Source organism: Chelon labrosus, assembly GCF_963514085.1.
Source record: "Chelon labrosus genome assembly, chromosome: 16".
Taxonomy (NCBI): Eukaryota; Metazoa; Chordata; class Actinopteri; order Mugiliformes; family Mugilidae; genus Chelon; species Chelon labrosus.
In genome coordinates, this window is record NC_140349.1 from 16,540,850 (window position 1) to 16,561,871 (window position 21,022).

General features: G+C 40.0%; 2 protein-coding genes across 2 annotated transcripts; both read right to left on the minus strand.

Annotated features, from left to right (window-relative positions):
• Positions 1–4,420: 4,420 nt before the first annotated feature.
• hoxa11a (homeobox A11a) lies at positions 4,421–7,250 on the minus strand. The gene is made up of 2 exons (XM_084564031.1): positions 6,513–7,250; positions 4,421–5,701 (listed from the first exon to the last, which is right to left on the minus strand). Exons 1-2 carry the CDS (start codon positions 7,177–7,179, stop codon positions 5,469–5,471), a joined length of 900 nt encoding a protein of 299 aa, XP_084420157.1. The 5' UTR covers positions 7,180–7,250; the 3' UTR covers positions 4,421–5,468.
• An 8,394-nt stretch (positions 7,251–15,644) lies between these two features.
• Positions 15,645–18,362, minus strand: hoxa13a (homeobox A13a). The gene is made up of 2 exons (XM_084563420.1): positions 17,625–18,362; positions 15,645–17,109 (listed from the first exon to the last, which is right to left on the minus strand). The coding sequence occupies exons 1-2, from the start codon at positions 18,274–18,276 to the stop codon at positions 16,862–16,864; spliced, it is 900 nt and encodes a 299-aa protein (XP_084419546.1). The 5' UTR covers positions 18,277–18,362; the 3' UTR covers positions 15,645–16,861.
• Between the last annotated feature and the right edge of the window lie 2,660 nt (positions 18,363–21,022).

Below are 21,022 nucleotides of genomic sequence, written 5' to 3' on the forward strand. Positions count from 1 at the left end.
ACTGTAGACTTTCTCCATTTAAGTGTAAAGCACCGACTTCCCTTCCCCTACATACAAATCAAATTTTACCACAAAGCTCAGCAACACAGTGAGAAGCATAAAAGTTATAAAAAACTCAAGCCTCTGAAATGATACCAACTTAAGTTATAGCGATGCAAGTGCAAAAATAAAAGAAAAATACGCATTTTCGTTACAAACACACTGAACTAGTACTTTACGGTAGAAAGATGGCCTTAAGGTGGCAAATCAAGTTTAAAAGTATAGGGCTGGTGATACCCATCAACAAAGACAAAGTAACAAAGCCATGGGGGTTAGTGGTAATAAAGTCTTTTTAACTGTAGGGAGAGTTCGCCTTTGGCAAAATGACATGGCAAAAAAGGCGTTTTATACGTTGCATCCTTTAGCCTCAAGACAGTCTGAGCTCAACAGCACAAAAGCAAATGTTTCAAAAATAATGTTGCCGAGGACTAGAGTATCAAATTATATTTTTTCCTGTAATTATTATTTTTTTTTTTCGCAGGGAATGTCTCGGGAATAGTTTATAGGAACGTTAACATCGTTCAGCTGTCTTGTTATGAATGATAAATGATATTAAATATAAACCGTTTTATCCGTAGAGTTGGGACTAATTTTGAATTAGGCCTCAAAATCCCCTTGGATTAGCAAAACGATTTCCGTGGGTAAACAACGGCATGAAAATTCCCGTTCACAAGACAATCAATTAAAGTCACAATGAGAAAACTATGCGAAAATATTTAATTCAATACGAGTTCAATTACCAAAACATTTTAACATGAAATTCCTGAAATATTAAATCTAATGGGACATGGAGCAACTTCCCGAAGACAGCCAGGGACTTGAAGCCTCTTTAAGGCTGATTCTCTCTTAATAACATAAAACTTATGTGCATAATTTTACATTTGACTCAAAAGATACAAATGGATAAAAAAATAAAACGTAACAGCTATATTTCTGAGTGTTTACAGTAATTATAGATATGGAAAAGGGCTAGTGCGTATCGGAATAGTCTTTACGCAGAGCGTAAAAAAAGGTTAACCCTAATGTACTTTGGTTCAAAGACTATAATATCAAAATACAGTTCCTTTTTCAGTAATCGTGTATATCTATATATCTATATATATATATATATATATATATATAAATATATATATAAACAGTGAAAAAATGAAGTCAGTGTACACATTCTAATTAGTTAATCTGCCAAAATATTTATCACTGTGTTTTGAAGGAACATTCCCAGTGTCCAACAGTAAAGCAGAAACAAAGCGTCCACACACAAGCCATCCTGTCGTTCCAATTTGGGGCAATAAGGGCCACAATAAAACTCTCCTTCCATCTCCTCGTGTCCTTGGCCATGTGCACTCTATTGCTCTGTCCAGGTTGAAGTTAATCTTGGCCAGCTTTGCCATTACCAGGCCCAGGTGGCCCCTGCCCCCCTGGGTTTGTTTGCAGCTTGTTGTAGTAAAATGAGGGAATTTGGGAGATATTCATAAACTGAGTCCATTTAGGTTTTGAAACTCCGTCACTGTCGGCTTATTTGAGAACATGGGTTTAAGTTTCCACCACGTCGACGCTGGACATTTGTCAATCACTGCTCCTCAGAACGCACATATTTTACATGACTCAAATGACTGAAGTTAGTTGTAGGTTATTTATGTGTATATGCATATAATAAAATAAAAGTAAAATGATATATCACTGAAAATTATAAACGAGTATTTGAAGCAGTTGCCGAGAAGACAAAGAGCGTGCGCTGAGCATTTGTTCCTGTGGTAACTTCCATTCAAAACAAAATAATTCGGTATAATGTTATCCCACTAAACACAGATAAACTACCAGCATTAGGTCCAAAGCCTGTGCACTTTTCCCCGAAGTGGCCTGTTCCTTACGGGACATTTGAGCCAGCAAGGAAACTAAATACATCAATTAATTATGTGTGCCCAGTATTAAATTGTTTTGGCCTCCACACTTCATGATGTTGTACTGGCATGGGGGCCTATCGATATCTTTGGGTTACAGTTATTAATTGTAGCTATTAAATCTTAATTTTCACAGCTGCCCGGCTATTATATCCTGAAAACAGTTTACTCTGACCACTGGCTTTGATCAGGCCCATATAATCGTGGCCGAAGAGGCCGTTTGAGTCGTATCATGTTCGTCCCGAGTGCAGTTATGAACAATAACGCGGCGTTTTATTACATCCAGCGGAAGCATTTATTTTTCACGAGAGACAAAGGAGAAAAAGATTCGGTCCACGCGTATTAAGGTCCAGAATAGCCACTCGCCACTTGGACTGACACCAAATAGCCTCAGAGTGCAGCTCTGTGTCTATGACAGGAAGGAAATGGAGACACGATTGCTGCCCTATCACAATCAGATCGACCTATCTAATAACAGCTTTTGTATATTTGGCACGTACAGAGAATAATCTGTGTTGGAAGGATGTCAAATGATTTTAGCGGATTCTTTGAAGAGGAAGAATAAGACGAATGAGCGTTCAAGCCAGCTGCTGTGATTTAAGATGATCCGCGTTAGCATGAGAACCATCTGAAAAATTGAATCAGTTGTTTTTAAGCATCCAGAGCATACTGCTGTGTGCCCAATGTGTCCCACTCACTGTGTCCACCTTTTAATAACTGAGGCAGACTATTTCAATACGAAACATTTGTGGTCAGACTGGAAGGACTTGCAGATCTCTCCAGGTACAAGCCGGCTATGCTATACTTGAACCATTAAAAGGCTCTAGCTCAGCAAAATGAATAGCACATGCAGCATGAAGTCTTGGCACAGATGTGTTGCCTTATTAGGGCCCCCAGGAAGAGTTTCTCTACCGCACGGCCCAGTGGGCACCAGAGAGAAATGTGGAAACTAACACATGACGAATCTTATCTCATGACTTGCATGCAAGAAATCTATAAAAATGATCACAAAAACGTTTGCCATTACACATTCAAACGTCCAAAGTATGTCGAAAACTATTACCTGCGTGCATTTGAGGTGAGCTTGGAGTCCTAAAGATCCAAGGCCATGACATTGGTCCCAATAGCGCCGCCCGGTGGTGGCAGAGTCTAATCCTGAGTGCAGCCGCTGAACAAATTCGAGGTGGACAAACCACACGAGGGGGAAAAGCCTAGCAAATGAAGCCGATGCGGCCAGCGAGCAGAAGCTTTTCCTGTCCGTCCTCTCCCTGTCGTTGCTGTCGCCTCCTTGGTAACACAGTTAATAACCTTGGGTCTCAGACGGTTTATTGCACTGCACTCCAATTGTACAAATGCTCCAGACTCTCAGACAGCTTTTATGACCGCGTTGCTGCGGCAACGGGGAGGATGTCCCGTAATTAGGGACGGAATTCCAGCGCGCAGTAAAGGATGCGCAAGGCAAGGCCGGACTATGGCAGAGAGAGGCAACCATAAACTTCAGCCTCTCTCCCCGCGTTTATTGCCCTTTTGACTGTCATATATGAACGCCAATGCGCTGCGGCTAGCTCCCATAAACACAGCGATAACAGCAGCAAACATGGCGACCCTCACCAAAGGAGAGTGCTGTCGGAGCAGTGTTCCCAAAGACAATCAGCAAAATGACAGTTTGCACTCTCACAGAGAGAAGGGCTCAGAGAGAAACCATTAGAAAACAAAGTGTACCTGGCGCAATGTTGACTGTTTGGCAACAATAAATGTTATTGAGTAAGAAAGTAAAGGTGGATCTATAAGCTATCTACAGTGGTTCAATGATAAAGATCTCCTTCAGATGGAACGCAAGAGTTGTAAAATATCTTATATAGCTGAAAATACTTTGACACACTGTTAAAAATAATTGGAAAATAACAATCCAAAGATCAGTTGAGAGCACAAAATGACGATGGATTTTTTAGTCTAAAAACCATTTATATTTGATCTAAGATTCATAATGAAATATTTGACATTATTTGACAACACTACTGAAAATGAATTGGCAGCCTACTATTTAATGAGTTACTTTATTAAATGATTGGAATAAAAATCCACTTAATGTATTTGCAGTAGCAGGGTAATGTGTGTGTGTGTGTGTGTGTGTGTGTGTGTGTGTGTGTGTGTGTGTGTGTGTGTGTGTGTGTGTGTGTGTGTGTGTGTGTGTGTGTGTGTGTGTGTGTGTGTGTGTGTAATTTGCGTCCGAGTCTTCTAACTTATAGCACCTCAATGCTTTAATTGTTTGCTACAGACCTAGGCACTAATTGTGAAAAATCTGCTGTAAGCGTGAGTTCAGTGTGCCGATATCTGGTGCGTAAATGCTTCACATGCGCGTAATGGCCTTTATGCAGGTCTATACCTGTTTAAAATCAAACGGCATGGAGAGAAAACAATAACAATGCACACGTTGTTTTTTCATTAATATTTTCATTTGTTTTTATTTGGAAATATAGTATAATACACAATAGTTTGGGCATACCAAGCAATTGATTCAATGCGATGACCCTGACCAGCACTGCCCTGACAGCACACTTGATAATGTAGTTTTTCCACAATCATTTTAGACCGCAAGTGCCCATGAATTACGAATCATGAAAACAATTTGTCAGTTTCAGACCGAAGAGGCCCGCTGCATATATAGTTTACCTGTGTGAATGTGTTGGGCGTGTACCTCAGTGCAACTCCACACGGATCCAGTGGACAAGCTTATCTCCTGGTTTGGCCTGCGTTATCAATAATCGACTGATAGTATTCGAAACCAAAAGGACAACACGAGTTTGGGTATTGAAAGATACGCAAGATATAGATACAAGAGAGGAGACAAAAACTTGTTTTGAGGTCAGCTCAGACTCATCACGAAACCCCAATAGCCTGTAATAATGGCCTTTGACTTGGATAGCCGTGGCATTAAAGGAGATAGTAAACGATTGGCTACAAAATAAATAAGCACACAAAACAGAAACACATTATTCTCATCCGTTCGGATTCATTATTTGGTCACACCAATACAGGTTAGACTATTCAAAGTCACGCATTCGCTGCCAGTCTAAATGCAACACTTTTCTGATTTTAAAAACAGAAATAAAATCAAATAAATCTTTTGATTACAAAATACACAGAATCAGTCAATTAGTGATAACTAGTTTTTGTTTGTTTTTTGACTGTGTGAAAGGAAAATACACAAGGCGTCTGTGAGTCATAATATTAACAAGGGCCTTTGCAGACACACAGTTTTTAAAGAGGACAAAAACACATGGGAGACTGGGGAGCGAAATCATTGTCCACAGACTGTCTTAATTCAAGATCACTCTTTCTGAATTTCATAACACGGGATACTGTTGTCCTCGAACTTGAAATTAACCATTGAGCAGCGTCGTTGCTGCTGCCGCGGCCATTGTGATACACACTGTACACAGAGAGTCACAGCCGCAGAGTCAGTCTGTCTGTAAACGTAGCCAGTCCCAGCAGAGCACTACTGGAGCTGCGATGTTGATCTGATCCCTAAAGCAGAGGATTAGACGTGTAATATTGTAATCTGTCTCTGTTCAGTTTCTTCTCCTTCATGCGACGGTTCTGAAACCAAATTTTTACTTGTCGGTCGGTTAGGTTGAGCATCCGAGACAGTTGCAGCCGTTTCTCCTTATTTATGTACACACTGAAAAAGAATTCTCGTTCAAGTTCTCTGATCTGATATTTGGAATACGGACACCTTTTCTTGCGGGTCCTCTGTCCACCTGAGAAGCACAAAAGGAAAAAGCGGTCACAGAAAATACAAACATTTCAAATTATCCGTGACTTTGTTACAAAAAAGTATACGCCTTAGAGGTTGCCCAGAAAAACAATTAGTTGATTTCCTCTACATAAAGCATTAACAAGATATTTCCCATTCCAACATTTCAATTGTCAAATATACTATAACAGGCTACAAATTATTAGGCTACAAAGACTGCCATACCATTCCCTGCTGGCTCACTACACTTGGGTTTGACCTTTTCTAGCAAATGACAACAACAAGTTCACTTTAAATATAGGCAAATAATAGTTACAGGGAAATGAGTATGTGCTGCATTAAGCAGTTTATATGAAAATATTGGATTTATAGAACACGTAGGGGAAATGTACAAGTAGGAACACAAACTTCATGATAGCTTTAACACAAGGGCTCATGTGTGCTAAACCTTAAACCAGAGGCGCCACCCTCATTACATGCAAGGGCTCTTTTAACGCTAAGAAAGCGTGAAACAAGCACGTTCATAATAGAGGGAACTAACACACGTCTCTGTAGAAATTCACATTCATAACAGGGCGCTTTTTTGAAATGTCAGAGAGTGTTACAGAAAAATCACAGGCCTGATGTCTTTCACGGCCAATTTCAATTCCAAACACGTGATCCTGCAGTTTATAACAAAGTTTGTTGGGGGTGGGGGGGTCTACAGGCCCTCTATAAACCTTATATGCTTATAAAACAGCATATAAAATTTTTAACAGCAGCGCGCAAGATTGCAAACTTTCTCTCATAACCAAGGCGCTGACTTTAATACGTACTGCTGCTGCTGGATTTCTCCTCATTGTTGCCGGAAGATAACTCTGGGCTGCTTGTCTCATCCCGCTGCTCCTTTGCCTCGGTGTCCCGGCACGAGGATTCTTCCTCCGGCACAGAGCTGGGCGGCTTAGTCGCCGTTTTTTCCCCTGAGTAGCCATTTGTGGATGAGCTCTCCGACGCGTTCCCGTACGCCGTCTCGTAAAACTGGTCGAAAGCCTGTGGCAATACGCCATTTCTGCCCACATTTCCGTAGAAATTGGTGGCAGCGGAGCCAGCGCTTGTATGGTGGTGGTGGTGGTGGTGGTGATATGCGGCAGCGGCGGCTGCAGGACTGTTTTTACCAAACATGTCCCCTACGACGGCGCTTTGCGCCGACAGACAGTCCCGGTGCACCATGTCCTCTGCGCTGGGGTAACACTGGGGTAAGTTCCCCCGGTGCGGCCATTTACCGGACGCGTCAATGGCTGCATAGTCCCTGAACGTCACCTCTCTGACGGGTTGGACCTGCGGCAGGTTAGAGGAGTAGGAGTATGTCATGGGGCGGGTGGACGGGGTCTGAGATAAAAACGAGGGAAGACCGGAGAAATCAGCCCCCGCCGACACGTAATAAGTGCAACTAGGCAAATACATGTTAGATCCGACGGGGACCCTTTCGTCAAAATCCATCATCGTAGTTCACTCTCTTCTATAACTCTATGTTAGGGTTTGATTCCTCTATAACCGCCCTGAACATGGCTCTGAAGCGCCGTGCCTCCTGCCTCTTTGAAGCAGGTTCGCTAAGCAGAAATTTGGAGACGTAAGCTGACGTGGAGAGCCATCTCCATCCACTCCACGGAGGAGGAGGTCACGTGACCACGCGGTAGAAATTGACAGATTTTCAAGCTGCGTGTGTGTGTGCGCGTGTGTGTGTTTGCCTGCCTGTGGGTGTGTAAATGTAGGAAAGAGTGTGTAGGAGTGTAGGAAATCTGACTGCTCTGTGTCCTAAAGCTTGACATTGGTGGTTTATCGCCATATCGGTTAAAAATTGAATTCTTTAATATTAAGGAAGTCAGTGGAGGGCAAATCTATAACTGGATGATGGTTGTTAAAAAAAGCAATATATTTCAGACAAGTTTTAGCTAAAATATTAATTTCCCAGATGGTATGTGGGCTTCCACATTCTTTTCAGTCTTTTCTAGAAAAACCTGTGTGCGCATTTTACACTTTCCTAAGGATTGTTGATCTTAAATTTTACGTACAACGAATGGAAAATTTAAAAAAAAGATTCCGAATACTATGTGGTCGGAACCCCACTTGACAATGATATTGACTAAACCAGTATACGTAAGACTTGAATTGGAGGAAAGAGACGCTCTGCTTATCTCCAAAGTCTGCTTTTAGAAATGTCTTAGTCATCATCATTTGGTGGTTTTACAACATAGCATTTGGCTTTGTGGGCATTTGGTTATCAGGGTCATGTTCAAAGTAGCGGCTAATGTTTCAACTCACTACAACCTTGTGTTAGTACCAGTATAAGACCAGAGGCAGAAATTTGACTAAATAAATAATGGAGGCCATTTTAAATTTCCTTGCCAAAAGAAAAGACACAATATTTAAGGTAAACACAGACTATGTTATTTTGCTGTCTATAAAACCTCGCACCATTAAACATCCATCTTGCATTGTAATTTTAAGATTTACTGAGACACTTGTCAGTCAAAGTAACAAGAAAATGAAAGATACTTACAGATATCACATGCTTATGGTGGAAAATACGCATGAATTAATGGTTGATGTCTGGCGCGTAAAATTATTTAAAGTCTTCTTCAATAGTCACATTCTGTTGTTGAAAAATTAAATTGTAACATTTTCAAATTACTCGTCCAGCTATGGTGTTTTGCTTCACATTAACATTTTATGAATCCACTGACAGCTCCAAAAGTCACAACATTCGAGCTCGCTCCACTTTTACGCACGGCTATTTCAAAGCGTTTGGTGCAAATATTCCCATTGGCGTTAGCCAGCGAGCTAGACAGCTTCCGGAATTTTACAAGATACTTTTATATTTTGATGAAAAATAATTTCTTTCAGTTCAGTATTTTAATTCCCATGGCACACATTTGCATACATTTGCGTAAATTCCATCAACACACAAAGAAAATAAAAGTTGAGCGTCGTTCATGAACGGAGAACGTGTTCAACTGTATTTTTACCATGTACAGTTTATGGTTCGGAATATTTTACCAACATTTCCTCTCGAAACTTATTTTCAGTTCCTGAATGTCAGTATTCCAAATATTATATTGAGGCTAACTAACATACAAACTAACATACACATTTGTGGATCAAACGTTGAACCCTTACCCTGTAGGAGAATGAATTAAAATAAATAAATACAATTTGCAGGATCTCCTGAAATACATTTTTCCTATTTGATTTGGTAAACACGCCACAGTGCACATTCCCCGGCTCTCTGCTTTGAGGCCACCGTGGAGCTTGTTTTGGAAAGCCTGCAACCTGACTCTAATGTGCTGTGAATGAGAGACCTGAGCTCGGATTAAGACCGCCGTGGCTGGTCTGGCCCCACAGCCCGATGTGCATATAGGAATCCAAGGGGCTCCTGATGGCACATATGAAACATAACCTTGAAATATCATACACACTAATATTGTGCAAGCACCAGCTAACGCTCCGTGAGTGTATCAGAACAGGAAAACCCATGAAGTCTGTGATACGAACCGTCCCGCTTGCAGGCAATTTTATTTGGATAAATTGCAGGGAAACAAACAACTCGAGTGTCTTTGCGACCACACGCTCCGCCTCTCAGTCAATCCAGACAAATTCTATGAGTTGTGCCGAAGCTTTTAAGCTGTAATTGAGGACAGGATGCCCAGGAAAACCAAAGCCAGCTCTGCACAGACCTGCGTTTTTATTGCTGCTATAGTATTCTACTGCGCCTTTTTCCCCTAGCCAGACAGACACCACAAAACTGGTCAAGCGTGATAGGAAGTCGCCACCTACACGGACTCAAAGTCAGCAGCTGGGGGATATAGAAACAGATTGTATGTCTGTATACATCTAAGGTAAGATTTCTTCTTGCAATAAATGTGTCTTATATCTAACAAGTTGTAAAGAAATTGCTGCAAACTTTAATTTAAAAATTATCCTAAAAATTGACGGAAGCAAAAGGCAGAGCATGTTTTATGTCAAATGTGTTTCTGATTGACGGATGTTATCTTGTGGATTCTTTGGCCATCTTTCTTGTCCTGTTTTTGGCCAGCGAAACTGCCGTCTGGCGCTGCGTAAAAGCTCTCAAAGCCAAAGCTTTGTCTCTACGGTCGACTTCAAGTTCGGGGGAGGGAGAGGGTCCTTCACAAAGAGAAAAGGGCCCACTGTGCCCCGGATGGAGTTGCTTTAATTGCCTTTGCGTCTAGGCTTGGCTTTGGGTTACAAGATTGGCTGATAATGTGAACTTACAACTGCAAGCAAAGAAAAAGTCAAACGACCTTCACCTTCGCATACATAATATAGGGATGTCATTAGATATGCAGGGATTTAATATACAGTTTAAATACATATTTAAACAGTTAAGAAACACACTAATAATACACTAATGATGTTACTTAGGAGGCTTGTGCTCAGCAGAACGACTTAGGCTCATAATATCTTAGTTGCTTCAATTGTTTAAAAAATAGGGCACACCATTTTAATTATTTGCTTACAGTCGTCTTGACTTATTTTGGTAATAAATAACAGAAAGACCATTCAGTCGATGCGACACTCCGACAAATCATAGTATTTACTCAGGGACACTGTTTTCTTGCCCCAATAGTCTCCCCTTGCTACATCTTGGTAACTTACCGCACACTTACATAAACTCAGTCTGGATTCACTTATTTGGACTTTACACTTACACTAACACTTAAAGTTATAGTCTTGTCTAGATTTTATCCTGCCACGTTAAATTAAGAGTAGCCCTTCGTTTGGACTGCAAGGAGAGTAGAGGTTTTGTCAGGAAGAGACTGCGACATGTGGATAGCCCAATCCTTGTGCCATAAAATCTTGTCAGACAACAAGTAAACAATCAAGTGTGGGGAGCATTTGAAAGTACAGTTTAACGCCACGTCAGGTAGGCCTATAGGCTGTAAAGGAGACTAAAAAGGAGCATTCAGTCGCTTGCAAAGAAACCTCCTGTAGTTTAAGTCTTCAAGTGAAATAAAAAGCTCAGCGCTTTACTACAGGCTCGTTTTGTTTTCATTTTATGGTTGAAAAATGGGCCTCCACGTCTGAATCTCAATCTAAAATGGAAACACTGTCTTTAGTATAGCGTACTGAGCAGGGGGCCGAAGTATACACAAGCTGCCTGACAATATAATAAGAAGACGGGTGCCAAATGTGACCTGTAATGAGTGCATTCTTAGGTGTTCTCATTATCACAGATCACAGAATACAACTTAACTAAACACTGAGTTGTGTAATGCGTGTACGAACTAGTGTTTCCACAAGCAAAATAAACTATGGATTCAGATGGAAGACTATCATTATTAAAAGGCATGGCATTTTCAGTCAAAATATTATTTGAAATTATAAATAGGATTTATCCCTAAAACGGATAGATCTCACACTTTATAAAAAGTGTTTTTGAACTTGAATTGTGCACAGTCTTGGCTGAGCAGTTATTATGTCGCTGCTACAGTTGCGGGGGGATTATAAAGCCATTCGGCTGAAACATGACACAACCAGATTTTGCACTCAGTTAGCGTGTAAATGAACGAGCAGGAATATGTGAGTAAATGTGAACCTGATTCGGCGAGCAACTGTTGATTTATCCACAGGTGACAGAAATGTGGGCCGACGGCGATGGCGACGACAGAGGGGCCTGCCGGACCACACAGGGGTCATGCAGGGAAACTGATCAAATCCACGGTCAACGGGAGCACCTCTAGCAAACCAGGAGAGAATCACAACGCCGGATTAGAGCCTTCAGATGGTATCCTGGGAAATAAGGCGGCGGGGGGAGCGGGACTGGAAGGAAAGGACATAAAATGGACTTTAGTGGGGGAATAAATGAGCATTTACAGAGGAAAACAGAAATAAGGAAAGAAATCACTGAAATAACTAAATTGCAGTTTAAGTCTACTGATAGGGTTTCGACTTAATTTGAAAAAGGAGCTCACAACATGTATAAAATTGCGCCAGAAAACCTACGTTTAATTCCCCGACTGCTTTTCACTTAGGAATAGGAAGGAAACAAAAACACATTTAGAACAATAGACACTGAATCGTCATTTACGTTCAATTTCTCTAATTGTGTTACATTATGATACATTTCAAGTGTGTTAAAAGAGTGAGTATAGTTTAAAAGCGCATAATTCTCACTTGAATAATCTACTACTTCGAATTTAAAAACGGATCTAAATATATGTTTAATTCCCAGTGTTTTACATGAGAGCCCTCACAACACAACACAACAGAATAGGCAATTCAACAACAGACTCTCACATTCGGAAAATGTTTCAGTCAAACCAGAGGAACACCTGCAATTCGCTTTAATAGGAAATGTAGCCAATATATAGATTTTTTTCATGTCAAAAACGTGTTTGGGTTTTTTTTTTTTTCGAAAGTGAAAATCTTGGCATACCATCTGCGTCCATTGTAACGAATTTACGTCGAATATATTGCGACTCATACTAATCATGTTTATTTAATCCTAGTACAAAATCCAGCGAAATTCTGAACATAAATGTATTTTCTCGCTCTTACCCTTTACAGACTATACACGCACATACCCTGTGAACACCGCACTGTGTTAGCTTAATTTTGGCATTTTGATGACAATACTGTTCAGTAATTGAACTTGTATCCCAAATTGCCAGACAACATTGAATATCTTGCAACACTATATGGTGTTCACAAGGTGTGTGTATACACGGCCTAATAGATGTATATACCTGACGGCTGTTATGGCGCAAAACCGTTGTCATACGATAACAACTTCTACCGCCTTAAAAAAAAAAATTGGATCGCTAAAGACCACGTACTACGACCAGATGTGTCATTACTTTACATTTACTTATTATAAATGATTAATTCTCTCACGTTAGACCATCGTATAGACTGTTTACTAATATAAAACAGCGTTTTTTTCTGAACCAAACTTATTATAATCTCAGTGTCTGTAAACGCTTTCGACGGGGGAAATCACATTTTCAACATTCAGACTGTAGGTCAAGCGGGATCTATTTTACAAAACCGCATAGTTTCTTTGGTAAATTGAATAATTTAACTCAATTAAAAAACCAAATACTTTGTGTTGAGGCGATTTAATGTGTAGTTTTACGCAAATAGGCCTAATCCTTGACACACGCATGTTCGCTGTGTGTCTTTCCTTTAAAAACAGTCATCCTTAAAGGATGACGACATTAAATTATTTGGCATTTAAATTTCAAACCAAATGACATGACCAAATAGCAGGACAGAGGAAACCCCCCGTCTGCAACCATAAGGCGCCGACTGGGAGATTGAGGAGGCTTTCGCATAATCTCGGTCAAGTGCTTCTATTTGACCGCTGTCACGGTCTTGGATGAGCTTATGTCTGCTGAGATCTGTAGGGTGTATTACGAGATAATCTTCTAAACTCCGCTTCCAAGCTTGCCCAGAGCTTTGTTGACCGAGTGAATTGTTGCCGGCCTCGCCTCCATTACGCACAGAGTCAGCGAAGGTCAATGTAAAGAGCAATGTCCACTGTCGGCCCTGTCTGTGCTCAGCCACGTCTGAGGTAGGCGAGTGACAAACTGCTTACTGGTGGGTATATCAGCTGAAACACTGATCCGTTTTGTCAGTAATACTTTTGAATTAAATCATTATGTCCGGAGGCAAACTGTAATTTATTTGTTATTTCATTGGCTATATTTGATTAAAAAGGAGGAGCTATAGCCACGAGCTTTTCCGTTTTGTTAAATTAATAATTTTTCTATTGGCGTGACTTGAAGGATTGTAAAGTTGCTTGAAAGTGCATCTAAATAGGCAGTCTTTTCCTTTTTAGTTTACTCTCTTTACTCGTGCGAGATTACAGTAAACGTGAATGGGATTTTGTTTTGATTAAAATGGGTTAAATGGGGCCAGTTTAAGAACTAAAATTAACTGTAATTCTCTCCTTTTCCTTAGTGTGGCAGCAGAACTCCATTCTTGAACGCAGTGACGCAGTCAAACCTCCGGGGTTTTCCTGCCATAGTCCATGGGCCATCCAATCAAAGACGGCTCGTTAGGAAAGAGGGATAGGCGGAGCGTTGTGCTGTGAGCTTCGGGCTGTCACGTTATGTCTCACGCAATAGGCGGGACTTACAGAGTTGTTTTGGTTCTCACTAAGCCAATAAGACGCCGCTCTGCTCCCTCACAGCCAATAACCTGCCCGTCAGAGGAGCAAACTTCCGTTCTGCAGCTTCCTCTCTTCCGTGTTTCCTTTATTATGGATTCGGAGAGGCACTCAGCAGTCACTCACTTTTCTCCCATCTCTGATCTCATTGCTTAATACGATCTCATTGATTAATACGAGCGCGCCCCGCCGTGAACACGTAAGAAAACGTGGGAGCATATCGACGCCGCATCCCATGTACAGTCTCTCATTTCTCTGCTATTTGTGTGTTTTGTTTTGTTTTCATCCAACTGGGCATGCGCATGACCACGCGAATTTCTCAATTTCAAAATCCTTCACTTTGTTGACCAAGCGTAAATAACCCGGAGCGAAAGTTTGTTAAGGGTTTTTGTTTTTACACGACTGTGAAACAAGTAGGTTCTGAAGAGTAAATACACACATGCTAATGTTAAAATGTTTGAAACAGGCACACCAAACGAACATACAAGAATAAATAACCAATAAATGAAAACTTTTAAAACAGGAAATTGACTAATTGTAAATACTTATTACCTAACAGTTTAAACAATATAACAGTGTTTATAATATCTGACTTATATAATGACTACAAAAATTATAGGTTTGCAGTAATAAGATAATTATTATTATTAATGTATTTTTTAGAGTGTAAAACTACACATTTAGGTTAGCCTACTATCAAAATACTTAAAGCGTACGAATGTTAACTGTGGTAGCACATTTAACATAAAATAGACTAAAACCGTTATGTTGCCAAGTAAAGCTGCCTTACAGGTGGGAAAGACGGCTAGAGAAAATGGCTGGATTTGGTTTCATGTTCAACATTCAACTGCCTGTAAACCTGAATCATCTAATGCAGCTCAGTCAAGCATGGAGGATGGGTTTTTGGTTGCAGATGCACATAGAAAATGTTTTAGGATATAATGTCGCACTGCATTTAAAATAATAAAATAAAAACGCATCTTGTGGCGTGACAGCAGACTTTCATCTACGGCTAAGACAAAATGTTAGGAAGTAAATCGTAAAGTGCAACTTAAAATTATACATTTCTTAATTTATTTTTAACATTACATTTTACGTGCAAACCGTTGATTTAAATCCGCCCATTTGAATTCAGTTCCGTCTTACAAAATAAATGACGGACGCGAGATATTCGACAGTTCACATGTTTTACTTCTTAATATTTCTAATTTTTCACAACCTAACAGATGAAGTAGGTCGTATTGTGATTCTGAATCTTAATTTTATACATAACTGGAAACGCAAAAAGGCCTGACGAGAATGGATATTTAGGCAAGTCTTAAAGTAACATGCAAAATACATTCATGCCCGACCGCCCGCGCCATTTGACCCAATTCACATATCTTTTCAAATAATATCTATGTGCATATATCGATTATCTTATTTATTTCTCTGTTTTTGTTTTACCCAAAAACCACAAATTCACCTCGGCTCCCTTCAACATTAAATTTCTTTGACATATTTTAATATACATAAGCAATTTTCTCCACTATAAAATGTTACACAGAGTGAGCAGCGGGATATTTTGTATTTGTTCTTTTTATATTATGTGTCTATTAAAAAAAATAATAATAATAATAAAAGAGCTTTTTTTTCTACTCTTTTTCTACTTTCATTTGCGTGCATTTATTACGGCTTCCGTAGTTAGTCAATGTCATAGATTAAATATTTATTACGGCATTATCGAAGCTATTTTCATTATGACCACCATTATTGTCATTATTATAATTATAGATATTATTATTAAGCAGGCCTCTAAAATTGAAAATGGGATATTTAACCACTTATTGTCCTCTAGATTATGTCACAAAGTCGTCGCTAGATGGCGATGTCAGCCTACATTTCAGCACAGACCACCCTCTACTGACTTATTTCCTTTTTCCCCAGAGTCAAAAATGACCCACTGGGCCCACACAGTTCAAATATTTGACTTCCTAAATTTAATTTGTATATAGTAATTCTGTATCAAGCTTACAACAAGCCCAGCAAAGCCAAATAGAGTTACATTAACTACTGAAACCTAAACTGTCACATTGAGCGAGAGTTTGGGAGTTCAGAATATTCTAAAATGATGTATAGCAAAAATTAAACAGTAATTTCCTCCAAAGTTTAAAGTGGATAAATGTAAAAATATGAACAGCTTTCATAATGGTCTTATTCCATAAAACGGCTCCATTTTCCAGCATGACTTGGATCAAATTCAACCAAGTTCATATTTTATTGGGACGGACTTTAACACCGACATACTCACACACAACCTGGATATCATGCCGGAATTTACTTTTATACTTATATACAACCACATGAATACGCACACATTATAAAAGCTATGATTGATATAAACACATATCCCGGACGATTATCTAAGCATTATAGTAACAATTGCACCATGGATTGGATATGAATGAGAGCACGGATTCATATAAGACTAAAAACTTCATACAAGCTAAGCGTGTGAGTAGGTTTTAAAAAGGAAGACGGGAGTGATTAATATTTAACATTCCCAAGGTCCAAATCCACGGCACGGCCACTTCCGGTGAATCTTCCGTTAATCACTCTCGTTAAAGTTGTAGATAAAGGTGTAGCTCGGTGGCGCACACTTCTCTGATCTGGGGTCAGTTTTCCTGCTTTGAGAGTAAGCATGCCAATATAAAAAATAAAATAAGAAAATTATTCACACAAACTGCAGCTAGATATTTCTTTGTTTTCTTCCACTTGAGTTCATAAACAATATTCAACAACAAGTGTCAGGAAATGGAAATCCCGGCATTCACAGGGCCCGGAATTCTTGTTTCAGAAGCTCCGGGAAATCATCTGCCTATATGAATCATGTTGAGTTAGGAAGGAGTTTGTTGTCCCAATCCATGTGTCCAAACGCAAGTGTATGTATATCTGTGGAAGTCTATCTCTCACAGATTTTGTCCGTATATAAGAAAAAAAAAATGAAAATAAAAATAACTAGCTGATGGGTTTCAATTTGTTGACAATTTTCTTCTCCTTTACGCGTCTGTTCTGAAACCATATCGTGACCTGTCTCTCGGACAGGTTGGTCTGAGCAGATATCCTCCTCCTTTTGTCCTTCGTGATAAATTTATTGGCGGCGTACTCTCGCTCGAGCTCCTTCAGTTGCACCTTGGTGTATGGCACGCGCTTCTTTCTTCCACGTCTGTAAGAACCTGAGTCTCCCCCGGAGTGAGACACTGCGTCTGAGAGGGGAGAAAAATATACAACATAAGGTGTCATAAACTGCTCCTCAACATGTGGTTCACCCTTAAAGTCACCATCAAGGTTAGATTTCTGTTCCAATAAATACATTCCCTTTCCTAATTGAGTGACACACTTCCACTTGCTTTAAAATCTAATCAATTATTTCAAGACTAGCTATGAGCAATAAAGTGTTAAATTCCTAAAACATGTTGGGAAGCCTGAAACTTACGTGATAATAACAGAATATTAATAAAATGATAGTAATATATTTTTGTCTTCTAGAAAGTTTTAACTCACAATAATCATTAATCACTCTAAAACTCTTTACTATATTTTAAAAACGTATTTGTTATTATTACAGGTTGTTATATAGTCTATAGTGTTTGTTCTGCAGGCTAACGCAGTGCTGACATTTCATATCCACCGCTGTACAATGTGTACCTTGTTTGTACTAACGCTAACATGTCAAACAGCTCTATCCTGAAAAAGCTGGATTCTGCTTGATGTAACCTACCTGGTATGGAGGACTTCCACATGTGTCCAGGCTGAGGCTGCTCCTTGGCGCAGTAAACCTGACTGTTCCAGCCGTTGGGGGCGAGAGTCCACGGTTGGTAGCTCTCCATAGGGAGCAGGGACTCGTGCCTGGCCTCTGATGGCGCACTGATAGTTGGCACCACAGGAACGTCCAGGTAACTGGGAACAGGTTGGTATGGACCTGAGGGGTAAGTTGGATAAAAAGCAAATTCCTTTGCCCGAGAGGTGAAATCGTCGCCCGAGGCAGACGTGTCCATGTATTTGTCTCCATATGCGGACGGGGGCTGCGTTCCGCACGACTTTATGCTGCTGTGATGCGACATTCTGCACGGGTAACCGAAGTACCCATATGGCAGGGACGCGCTGGATGAATTCTGAGCTGCAGAGCAGGGGCTGCACTGTTTCACTGGTTCGCCCATGCCGGAGGTGGGTACGTCGCTGGACGAGTAAGCCGTACTGGGTGCCAGAGACGCAGGGTGCGCCATCAGATTCCTGCACTGGTTCGCAGCAAAGTTACCACCAGCAAAGCCCTCCATGTTCTTGCTCACTTCATCGGAACCGCCGCCGTTGTCGTAGAGGAACATCACCGACGGGTCGACCCAGCGAGGACGGAGGAGCAGTGACGTTGTCATAGCACGGCATCCAACATTGAAGCTTCTGGCTCTTTTTTAAAAAGCCCACAGACTGAAAAAAGGAGATACTGGTTCTCAGAGAGTAAAGCCACTCTGACGCGCATAAGAGCGCAGAGGTTGCGCTGTTATTGGTCCAGATGTCGTCACGTGACCGGGCTATGCAAAGAGGACGGTAAACATCACCAGATAATTAAATGGAGAAAAATGCGGCGAAGTAAGGTGACCGTACCTAACAAGGGATTCAGCTTTTGTCATCTACTTTAATCGAGATGGTGTTTTTAATTTTAAAAAGAAAGGAACGCATAACATAATCTTACTTTATTTAGACAGTTTTGTTGCTTTTCAAATTAGAGAATTAGGTAATATGGATGCGTAAATTCTTTGTTTTTAGATATAAAGTTCGAATAGGAGTCGATTATTGAAAAGTGATCAACAATTTAAAAAACAGCCATGAATCAGCCATCTTCATATGACTAATATGCATAGATATGGCCTTTTATGCGCACATACTGACGAGCCTTTGTCTGCGTCGCAATGGTCACGGTATTCTTACATGTTCACTTACATGATATTCCATTTATATATACACACACATATATATATATATGTATACATGTGTTGTGTATGTTTAAGTATGTTATATTTCAGCATTGTACACAATTCACATGGATTTAAGCATACTCCTATCGCCCGCCGATGCATATGCACTATGTGGTATAATTTACTTGTTCAGCTGTGTTCTGCGCATTATCACATGGACGTAGAAATATTAAAAAGAAGCAGTCCACTGCCTTCAAGTAACTTAATTTAAGCATACACTGTTGTTCTGGGAAAATAAAACGGTTAGGCCTCACTTTAACATCTCCTTGCCAAATTAAGGTTAAAAAAAATAAAGGAAAGTTGGATATAACGTCATGTTTTGAGGGGAATATTCTAGACACTCGACGTCCGACAAGTTTTCAATATGCAAAGACAGAAAATAGCTCTGACTTGGCAGTGCGTGCTTTACATAGAAGGTAGACACGGCTGGAGGCCAAGGTCAAGTTGAAAGTTGCCGTCTAGCCATCCAGCCAGTCGGACTATTCAGGCTTTGAAGGGACCGTCTGAGCTCTTGAAAAGAGCGGAAGAGGGGTGAGAATTCCTGTCCCAATGAAAGCTATTGGAGGACATTAACTTTTACTGCTATCATTTTGTTTTCTCCACCGTTTACTCTCACGAACTAGTCTGTACCCGCATATCTTGGGTGGTGCGTACCTTTGTGTCCCAGCGCTGGAAATGTAAAAGGAATGCTCTTGTGTTTTTTTTTTGTTTTTTTTTTTATTTGCGGATCTTTTGGAGGTGTTTTTTGACAGATATGTGTGAAAATGATGTTGATCTCTGAAAACAGGGAGTGTGTGTCGGTGTGTGTATGTCTGGTTTGTGTTTACGACCAGTGGCTCCCCGTCTATTCTGTGCTGGGGGAAATGGACCTAGTGGAGCTTTCACTGGATTTTTTTTTCCCAAACAGGGGCCTTGTTGTGCCTCATTGTACTGGTATGTTATCTGCAACAGGGACATAAAAAATATTCAAAAATACGCCGTAATTCGTGTGAGTGTCATTCATGGACGTGGACATATGGTTTCAGTCTACAGACATTGACAATGTACCTAAATTTTAAAGATTATTTGATATCATCTGAAAAAACAAACATGGACACCTACGCAATAAAGTGCAACACAAAATGTTACATACAGAGATCAATGAATTGTAACCAAAAAGACTGATCTTTTTTTTTTTTTTTTTTTTTTTTTTTTTAACTGGAATAGTCTTGTGTTTTAGGCCTGAAAAAAGCACAGCCACAGTGATTGTTTAATCTAAGAAATCACAGTGAAGGGTACAGTGCGTGTACCGACACAAAGTGTACTTGGCGTTTCGTGATGTTTTGATGCTTGATTTCTGTTGATCATAAGGGAGGTCGAGGTGCTTCATTGTGGGCGGACTGAAAGTCATTTGACCGCCTTTTATTCAAATAATAGAAGTATTAAACGGATAGGATCTGATGTTGCGGGTTTTAAAAAATGTATTAACATCAAGTATTCAAGTAATTAAACAAAGATTTATGTTAATGGTAACATAGAAAACATTGTTCACCTTTTGGATTCAAAATGAAAAATCTCCTTTTTTGAATTAGGATTTCAAAACTTCTGCTTATTAATATATATATATATATATATATATATATATATATATATTAATCGTTAAACAAAGTTACGCGCATCATTTCTCTAGGTTACAATTTGACAAATCAAGTTTGAGTGAATGCAGTAAATTGTAATATTTGTATTGCTCAGGTGAAATATGATGCAATTCTTTACAAACTGTGCACAGTAGTCGAGATTTTGTCTTATCACACAAGGAAGGCTATGTAATTAAATCATTCACCAACAACGTGCAGTAACAACTATGAGTCATGGTACAAGGCCAAGCCTGTTGCGCACTGCCTTGAGGTGTCTTTGTCAATGTATAAAAACAAAGATTCAAAATAAGCAAATGACAAGCATTAATCATTAACTGTTCGATGCGTTATATGTCAAGCTATCTATCAGTGCCATAACAATCCGCTATCAGGTCTTGTTTTGATGCCACGGACGGGCGTTTTATTCAAATGGACTATGCATTTTATCCAATTCTTTGTGTAACAACAGCCCTGCGTCCTCACCAAGGTGGCCGTCGGCGCACACATGTGGTCAGCCCAGACAGGAGACG

What these genes read in the sequence shown, in the direction of transcription:
- hoxa11a (XM_084564031.1), bottom strand. Translation starts at nt 7,179, where the DNA reads ATGATGGATTTTGACGAAAGGGTCCCCGTCGGATCTAACATGTATTTG. An exon ending in GGAGAAATCCAGCAGCAGCA is followed by an intron (nt 5,702 to 6,512) that starts GTACGTATTAAA and finishes TGTGCTTCTCAG; the next exon opens with GTGGACAGAGGACCCGCAAG.
- hoxa13a (XM_084563420.1), bottom strand. Translation starts at nt 18,276, where the DNA reads ATGACAACGTCACTGCTCCTCCGTCCTCGCTGGGTCGACCCGTCGGTG. An exon ending in GTGGAAGTCCTCCATACCAG is followed by an intron (nt 17,110 to 17,624) that starts GTAGGTTACATC and finishes CTCCCCTCTCAG; the next exon opens with ACGCAGTGTCTCACTCCGGG.